We start from the raw sequence: 9,331 nt of genomic DNA on the forward strand, positions 1-9,331 counted from the left end.
TGCTGGCCTGCCAGCTACTTGTGAAGTTCCTGTCAGAAATAATAGATGCAATATTGAACTGCACATACACGGCATGTAACACATAAATACACAGATAGCAATGCAATGGTACTTGTATGGACAATGTTGTGGTATATCCTTCACTCCCTCGCCACACACAGTAAAATCAATCTGGCTTAGGCTGACAAGCTAAAATGACCGAAGAGGTGGGACATATACCTTTCAAGAGTCACAGTTTTCGAAGGTCGAGCATGTACATGCTATAACTGGAAAAAGTTGCTTACAAAAATATAACAATAAAGATATTACAAAAATAAAATGAAAGGTGAATAAAATTCTATACTTTCTTTGCTAAACCTTGCTCTTAGCTTATGCCTGTCTTGTGCACAGGTCACGTTACATATAAATGTAAATGCATTCTAGCACAAGAATAAAAGAATAAGCTATATAAGACACAAACTAATATGCAAACACAAATAACAATAAATAAAAGTGCGGCTACAACATGCAGAGGTAGGCAAATACATAAAACACCTCTGAAGAAACACTCAAGATTCACTGTTTGTCAATGACTGTGGCCACACTCTTCTCTAAGCAATAAAAATTTTCACCTCAGCTACAGTGCTGAAGTACCTTAAGTAGACATTTCGATGTAACAAACACAGTGACTTTCCTTTCTTACTCTGAACCTCAGCAGATGATCACACATTAAATGTTCAAGTTTGTGATCGGCAGCCAAGCATGTGGTGTTAGTTACCAAGCGCAGCTGTACTGGACTACAAATGCAATTTCACCACAGAGATTCAGTGCCTTTCAAGGCAGTAGAGGTGAGCAATATGCTGCAGTTAATGGTAATCAGATTCAGCCCAGATGCGTGCAATATTTTTCATGCTACACAAGCATAAAGTATAAAGAGTACAACAATTTAAACAATCCTGGATTCAAAGCACTTGTTATGCGGCTGTGTGATAATGTCTTCATGTTGCTTTTACACATACATGGCACAGTACCATGCTCATAGCTCTGAAAACCAAATATCTACAGCTTCTGATCCAACCAAAGTGCCAAAGTTAATACTGAACACCTCAATTCAAGGACAAATCCATGCCACTTCAGTGAAGCGACCACTCTGACACTGCAGCTGTACTTTTCCCTTGGTCATGGAGACAGCAGCAAGATGCACATTATCAGAAAATGAATAAAGGGAAATCAGACATCCACCTGTTCGTAGCAATTGCTACAAAGGAAACCCATACGGGTTCCTCAAAAGGAAAGCCTCATAGTTGAAGAAAAATTCATCCTAGTCCGGGACGAAAATTATCAGAAAATGTGCTATAACAGCACTGCATTGTGTGATAACACTAGAGGCACAAGCACTTCTTTCCTTTTTCCAATGCATTTTGCAAGTCTTGTGCTGCTATATGGCGGCAGTGTCAGCCAATGAGATGGTTACAAACATGGCCTTTCCATTAGCCTTTTTTTTTTCACGCCCTGGTATCAAGAAACCATTTCAGGGTCCCTTTGATGTAGCATAACAATGCTGCATCCAGTTTCTCTAGTAAGAAGCAAACTGTCTCTTGTCTGATCGGGATAGTCAACACCAGCTAAAGCCAATAGTTTGCACTATTACTCTAAATGAGCCCACTTCTTGGTGCCTGTATGGGCCACATGAAAAGTGTTGGTTCGGGCAAATTGTCATGGATACTGGTGTCCCTCCGGCCCTCTTCAATGTCTCAAACAATTATACTTCTGTGAGCTACCTAGCACACGAGGCACTCTTTAAGGTTGGCATTGCAGTCAGGCAGGACATGCTGCCTCTTCAATCTTGTAGTCGCAACCGGTCCACAGAATGGTTGCAGCCAACCCCCAGGTGAAAGCGCACTCCATCCACAAGAACTGTGCAGCCCGGTGGCACCTGCTTGGCAATTAGGGGACTATCTCCAATATCAATAAGTGTGTTCTCCAAGTTCAGCCACTGCAGCTGTGGGAAAACATCAACCAGCACCTTCATTGTCTGCACAGTAACCCTTGTGCTAAAGAGACAAAGCTCCTGTAATGAAAAGCACTTTCCTTTGGAGAGGTGCAAAGCGCCGATATCAGTAACTGCTGTGCTACCAACATACAATCTTTCCAGTGCAAATGCATTTTCGGCAATTGTGCGGATTGCCTCATCTGTGATCTTAGTGCCATCAAGGGCCAAGGTTTTCAAGTTATGGCCACGGCTTACAACCAATGCCACACCTGTGTCCCGGATGTCCTCACAGTATTCCAGGTACAGCTCGCGAAGGTTTGGGAGCTGTGTGACAAAGGGAATGTCCTGGTCTGAGACACACCAACAAAAGCTCAAGTCGAGAATGCTCAGGTTACGAATGGCCAAAAGCGAGAAGAACTGGTCCACTTGAAAAAAAGAGTGGCGAAGTGAAAGGGTCTTGAGAGTGGGTGGGAGGTCTCCCACAGTTACAGGGGCAAAGTCATCGAGAGTTGTTAAAAGAGCACTCTTGATGACAAGGGTGGACAAGTAAGGGCAGTGGGCTCGAAGGTCACGCAGAGCTCCTGGAGACAGGAAGAGCCCACAGTGCAAGAAGCTCGACACGTACAACCACCGAACAGAGTCTGTTAGCACTGAGGCCAGCCTGTCCATCTGCACTGAGCTGATTTCAGGTGCGCTGGCATCCACGCATGTCCACAGGGCTTGGCTCCGTGAGAGACCATACCAACGGCGGCAAACCCTGCCAGGGACACAGAAGTGTTGCACTTAGCTCATCACTGTCCGATATAATGCATTCACAACAATCACACACATCTTGTGCCCCTTCAGAATTGCTCTGGCTAAAGTAGAAGCAACAAGTGCATGAACAATGAGCAGTTATTAGAATATCTGCTCTCCTTTTTTTTTTTTTTCGCAATCTTACCAAGGAACAGACAATGAAGCCAGCAAAAGCACAGGGCAAATTAATAATGTTTAATTGAAATGCAGAAATAATAAAGCAAACTGAAATGAAAATGAACAAAAAGATAACTTGCCGCAGGTGGGGACTGAACCCACATTTTCTGCATTATGCGTATAGTGCTTTATCAATTAAGCTACCATGGCACCATTCTCACAGCCAGTTTCTTGAGTATTTGTGTAGGTGTGTAAGATTAGCTCTGGGAGTGTTAGCCAGTGCCACTAACGGCCTCAGGTGGCAGATCATTTTACCTCAGGTGTCATATAGTATGTCAATTTAGAAGCAGGCCAACTAGGCCCTTGTATGATACCTCATGGCATCAAGACTACCAAATTCAAGGCCCTCGTTATGCGATGAACGAAAAGAATAAGGGGTTCCGATGGCTTGACTTTTTTGCTAGTCGGAACTACCCAAAGTGGCTTCAAGTTCAGACGGACATTGAGATCACCCAATTCAGAGCTTTATCTCTGTATGCGACTGCCATTCAACACTTCTCTCATGTATACAAAACAAAGCTCTGAATTCACAGCACGACACAGAAGTTATCATAAGCACATCAATATTTCTTAGAACATATTTACATCAGTGTCATATGCAGTCTTGACCTATCTCATATGTGTGAGGACATGAGAAGGACATTCATTTTTCTTTTGAGTAGGAAATTCTTTGACATACGGTAAAACAAACAGTATAGCCATTTGAAATACCGTATAGCCTTGGTAAAGCAAAATCACTAAATTCAAAATTTAACAGCGTAGATAAATGTGCACATTCTTCAGGCTGAATTATTAACAATGTAGTGGTGAAAGACTCAGCACAGTATGAATGACAAAACTGCAAGACCAAGCCTCCCCCCAAAAAATGTCTTTTGTGTTTGTTCATTCAGCTTGTATATACAGGACTGTGAAGATGCCACCATTGCAGTATGGTGGGGTTTTTTCACCATGCACCACCCAGGGACAAAAAGCAGCTTTCTGACACTGATGCCTGCTGATGAGCAGGGTTGGCTCAAAAGGAGGTTGAGGGGTGGCAGCCGATCCCCCAATATTTCTGCTGCCCTCCCATCGACCCCCCTACCTCCTTAGAGCATGGTGTGCTAATAGAGTGCCCTCCTGTACCCCCAACAAAAATGCAAAATCATGCTGTACCCACCACCCCGAGCAGAAAAATGCTAGTGCTACAGCTGCTGCTAAGTCAGGAAAACATAATCCTGGTCTGTTAAAACATTGGGGATTAGGCAGTTGTAATGCAGCAAGCCAAGTCAAAAGATTTGATGCCAGAATTGAAAAAAAAAATTCGGGGCAGTGGATGACTCCACAAATGCAAACCGGGAAGAATGCAACTGCTCCTCTAGATTGAGAAAGGGCCCATAAGACAGACAAGAACTCTTCAGAAAAATACCAATGGCTTAGAAAGAAAGCAGTTTTGCATAACAATGTAATAACAAGCATATATGTTATGATTCTCCCACCAACCATTAGCACAATCAGGGCTTGCCATGCTCCGAACCAGAGTGAAACAAGCTCATCTAAAATGTTTGCATCAATTAATTCATAACCAGCTCCAAGATTGACTCGCCAAAATGTATCTCCTTTTCACAGTCTCGTGCATCACGTCAACAACATCCTTAAACCTTAAGCCACAATGACACTTTCAATATTCATTTTTTCCATGTGCAGTTCAATAGTGGAACCACCTTGATCCTCTGATTGCTAAATGCATGTCACTAACCACTTTTATCAGTATGATGGATGATGTAATTGATAAAAACCACTAACAGTTTCTTTCCTAATATTACATAACTAAATGGTATTGTGTAGATTCTGTGCAGAAAAACTGTAGATTTTTTGTGCACTACTACTTTCACCAGATATTGAATTGTTACTCAGCTACACTAGAATAAGACATTGTATTAGCTGCCTTATTATTTCTAATTATTGTTGTGAATAGCATTCTGTTAATATTCCGGAGTCCTCCACTACGGCGTGCCTCATAATCAGAAAGTGGTTTTGGCATGTAAAACCCCATAATTTTTAAAGCATTCTGTTAATATTAACCTTTGTTTGTGTATACAGTACTGTCCACCTGCCTTGATTTTACATGAGCCTGGCAGTATTGAAAATAAATAAATAAAATAAATAAATAAATAATAGAATGGTAGATTATGACATTGGGAGAGGCACAAGTGGACTGACTCGGTAAACACTGTACATATCTTCCCACCCCCTTTCTTTTCCAGCTAAATAAAACTTTCAATAAAACTAAAAGAATAACCATGCACTTCCATGCCTTTTTGAATTTCTCTCATTATTGTAGCTGTCTTGAGATTCCGCTGCTTTTATTTTGTACTAGGGACATCCTTACATTGAGGATTTACAATATCTTACAGCACTTTTATATGTAAGGCATTTCCAACTATTCATATATAATACCAACGCTTTCAATGTCCCTATGAAGGTATGCATACACACCGACTGACATAACGGGTCGTTATGCTGAGCAAGAAGTCGCGGGTTCCCCAACGCATGGTCCCGGCAGCCGCCCGATTCGGACGGGATGCAAAAACGCTCTAGTGCACGGTAAACCACTAAATGATCGAAATTAACGCGGAAGCCTCCACGACTGCATCCCCTTTGTAGCCCACTGTGCAGCTTCGGGAAACACCACGATTTTCTCTCAGTTTGACATGGACGCGGCTAAGTGCTCAGACTTTCACGACGCATTCACAATGCAATGCATAAGGACATATTGACACTCACGTTGCCACTGTTCACACTGGTCACACGAGGACAATGGCGCACCTGAATACAGTTGAGTTTCCCTAGGCTCGATACCGGTGAATTCGACCATGTTCAAACTTTCCAAAGGGCATCCGCAAGCGGTAAATACTCTGATAATAATTTTAATCGATTTACGTCCCGTAGTTCATGAACTTAAGAAAGTCAACTGCGTTGCACTTAATTCAGCGGGAAATGACCACGGTTCTGCTGAGAGCCAAGTCGCATGTATGAAACTGCCGTTGAACTCTTGAGAAGCAGTATTGCATCAAGGACATTAAATTGACTATCTCCCAGCCCTAAAGAATAGCAATGCCCTAAGGAATAGCAATGACTTGCGCTTCGATTGCGAGTGGCTCCGCCCACTCTATCGCTAGCAAATAAACCACGATTAGGAGTCGCACGGCTTCAATCTAGAACAGAGCAGTTCAAGCAAACGGGTAATCGCTTCAACGCCTATCAATCGGCGACTTCTCATGGATTACTACTGATACCACTGAATGCTCCCACAAGCCGCGAATTTTTTTGTTGACATTTGACTGCGCTAGGCGGCACCCCCTTCCGCAATTTTTTTCAGACGGCACAGTTAGATCGCTCCACGATGCAACGCCAAGAGCAATTTCAACACGAACAACAACACGAATTAGATCGCAGCAGTGTGCGAAAGGCGAACAAGGGCAGGCAGGACTACGCCTTGCTGAGACACTATAACAAAGGCTGCACACATGCACACACGTTCAGTATGCTAGTGCTCTAAGATTTGGTCATTTTTAGAAATAATACTGCTGCATACATAATTTAACTGGTGCAGCTGGTTTTACACCGGCTTTTAATTTTACGGTTCAAGACGGCTTTCGCAATGCGCCTCTTGGCAGCATGCTGGCAAGTCGAAACGATTGATCTGACCGCTCACCTTCCAACTTTGCATAGATCAGAGAACTTCAAGAGCCTAAATATCTGCAGAAGCACCACGTCGGGCAGTCCATCTGCATCGAATGCTGTCATGATACTGATTCCACGTATACGAAAAATCACATGTTGAATGAGAACGAAATTATTTGTAGACACAGCGAGGGCAATGTAGATAACACATAAAAGTTACATTTCCACGTGGCGCCCTCTCGCGGTTCTCCATCTTTCGCTAATACGCCAACCCGCCGTTTGGGCACAGCACCGGTGCAGGGACAGCGGGGACAGCCGTAGAATGGTTCCAACGTCCAAATACAAAGAGGTTTTGTAAATATATAACCTCCTTATTTCAATATTTACAAGAAACTCTATGGTGGTGGCTTTGGATGGCCCAACACCATTGCCACACTGCAGAAAAATCGACCTCGCTGAACTTGCGTATTGGCTAAATATATTGATACGGGAGCTGGACGTTTTCCATACAAAAATTTAACGTTTTCGTGGGTGAAACACAGACACTTGCGGAATGTTCAAGATAAGGAGGTTTTGAGCTTTATCGGCACATTTTATGTTGACATCAACCGCATGGCCAGGCTCTTGCGGAACTATGCGTGTGCAACAATATATAGTAAGATCCAACGCCTATGGAATATCAACTGCTGTCCGTATACATCTACAACTGCAGTGTACTAGTACACTGTATATACAACAATTCCTTACTAAAGTTTCCCCATTGAGTTTCATACAATTGTATGAAACTCTGAGTTTCACGATCATTCGCTCCTACATGCAGTGGCGTAGCTAGGTCACGTGGTACCCGGGGCCCTCAGGTCTTCTGTCACCTCCACCCCTCCCCCGCTGGGTGTAGCCGGCGGAAAGAGGGGTGTCTTCAGACGTATATAACCCCCCCCCCCCCCCAACTGGCGTAGCAACAGGGGGTCCGGGAGGCCGTGGGCCCCGGGTGCACGAGGCCAGCAGGGGGGGGGGGGGGTCATATACGTCTGAAGACACCCGAAAATTGTCGATATCCGCGCCTCCCTCGACTACACCCCTGGGGGGGTGACAGAAGAGCTAAGGGCCCCGGGTGCCAGACAACCTAGCTACGCCACTGCCCCCCCCCCTCCCTCACTGGCCCCTTGCATCCGGGGCCCACGGCCCCCCGGCCCCCCCTGTTGCTACGCCACTGCCTACATGTGTGTTTTCATCCTTCTTGGACAGGCTTGTAAATCGTAATGTAAGAAAAAATGAAGCAGGATGTACGTGATGTAAAATGAATTCTGAAAACTCTCGCCCATCTCGGTTTCAATTGTACACTCTGGGAGGAACCGCATGAATTAAGACAACAAAGATCAATTTTATAATAGTTACTGAAACTGGCAACACATTCGAGCCCTCACGTGCTGAGGAAGGTCGTGTTACGTACACAACCGAACAGCGCACGCCGACTGTCTGAAGCAAAACAGCCACTGCATTTTGCAGTGAAGTGGTAGCACGGAACTATGCCGAGCGTAGCGCAGGGGCCAATGTTATAAATTGAGGCTATAAAAAGGCTATAAAAAGTATGTTGTAGGCTGCTTCCGTATGCGAGGACACCCACGACGAGGTATTGGACGCTGCAAACATTTCAAAATAATTTTAATTTGCTATGTCGCACTAGGCTTAAAACACTGACATCAGTCAGACATAACGCCGCAAGCACCGCAGCTTTATTGCAGCCTGCGTCCGTGTCTTCCGCTGCTGACGTGTGATGATGACCATGGCAGTGCCGATGAAGGCACGATGAAGATGACGATGAAGTTGGCGATACATCACTTCTTCCCCTCTTACAGGTCCAAGCGTTCAGGAGGCCGTCGCTGTCGGGTCGATCTTCGTAACGGTGGCGGGCTATCCGTCTGGGCCACTTCTGGACTATGTCGCAACGTGATTGGAGTGCTATCTGCAGGGTTTACGGCTACCCTCTGTGTCGAGAAAGAGTCTGAGACAGTTCGACGTCTCACCTGGTCCAAGTGTCGCCGCTGAATTCCTTTCCCGGAATCAACAGTGACCATTCTGGACCCCAGTTGATCTCGCACTACTCCTGGTATCCACCTGCGACGACTTGTTCGGAAATCGCGCATCCAGACTGGGTCACCTGCCTGAACTGGAGACCCTCCAACTCGTGGTTGGATTTCTGGTGACCTTTCATCGGGAGCGATACAGTCCAGCTTTGTTCTTATTTGGTACCCCAATAAGAGTTCCGCCGGCGACTTTCCATCCTTGACGGGCGTTCGGCGATATCGACATAAAACCCGCGCTTTGCGTATTTTGAGGTCTATTCCGGGGTTCTTCTTTAGTCCTTCCTTGAGCGTACGCACAGCTCGTTCGGCTAACCCATTCGACTGTGGATGATAAGGGGCTGTTGTGAGTTGTTGCACATTGTTCCGTGCCAGAAACTCACGAAAAACTTTGCCCACAAATTGTGGTCCGTTATCAGAAACAAAGGTTTTTGGAAGGCCGAACCGTGCAAATATTGATCTTAGCGCGTTGGCCGTGGTTTGCGAAGTGGCAGTTTTCATTGGAATGGCTTCCATCCATTTCGTTTCCGAGTCGACGACGACTAAGACCATTTGTCCGTCCAACGGGCCTGCGAAATCTGCGTGCAGCCGGCTCCACCTTTCCCCGGTGGCTGGCCAGGCCAAAGGTATCTGTGCTGGTGGC

General features: G+C 45.1%; 1 protein-coding gene across 3 annotated transcripts; it reads right to left on the reverse strand.

The window, feature by feature from the left end:
* Positions 1–6,849, reverse strand: LOC135896850 (F-box/LRR-repeat protein 12-like). 3 transcript variants are annotated; one of them, XM_065425343.1, is made up of 2 exons: positions 6,639–6,849; positions 1–2,729 (listed from the first exon to the last, which is right to left on the reverse strand). In XM_065425343.1, the coding sequence occupies exons 1-2, from the start codon at positions 6,728–6,730 to the stop codon at positions 1,820–1,822; spliced, it is 1,002 nt and encodes a 333-aa protein (XP_065281415.1). In that variant the 5' UTR covers positions 6,731–6,849; the 3' UTR covers positions 1–1,819. The 3 variants fall into 3 exon arrangements, 1 of the variants encoding a protein (XP_065281415.1); XR_011508629.1 differs by lacking the exon at positions 6,639–6,849 and adding an exon at positions 5,708–6,454 and having other exon boundaries at positions 2,592–2,729; XR_011508630.1 differs by lacking the exon at positions 6,639–6,849 and adding an exon at positions 5,750–6,454 and having other exon boundaries at positions 2,593–2,729.
* Between the last annotated feature and the right edge of the window lie 2,482 nt (positions 6,850–9,331).

This window comes from Dermacentor albipictus, chromosome 1 (genome assembly GCF_038994185.2).
Source record: "Dermacentor albipictus isolate Rhodes 1998 colony chromosome 1, USDA_Dalb.pri_finalv2, whole genome shotgun sequence".
NCBI lineage: Eukaryota > Metazoa > Arthropoda > Arachnida > Ixodida > Ixodidae > Dermacentor > Dermacentor albipictus.

Coding starts and splice junctions, on each gene's coding strand:
- LOC135896850 (XM_065425343.1), bottom strand. CDS start 6,730: ATGACAGCATTCGATGCAGATGGACTGCCCGACGTGGTGCTTCTGCAG. Junction 2,730..6,638: donor GATCTATGCAAAGTTGGAAG/GTGAGCGGTCAG, acceptor TGTCCCTGGCAG/GGTTTGCCGCCGTTGGTATG.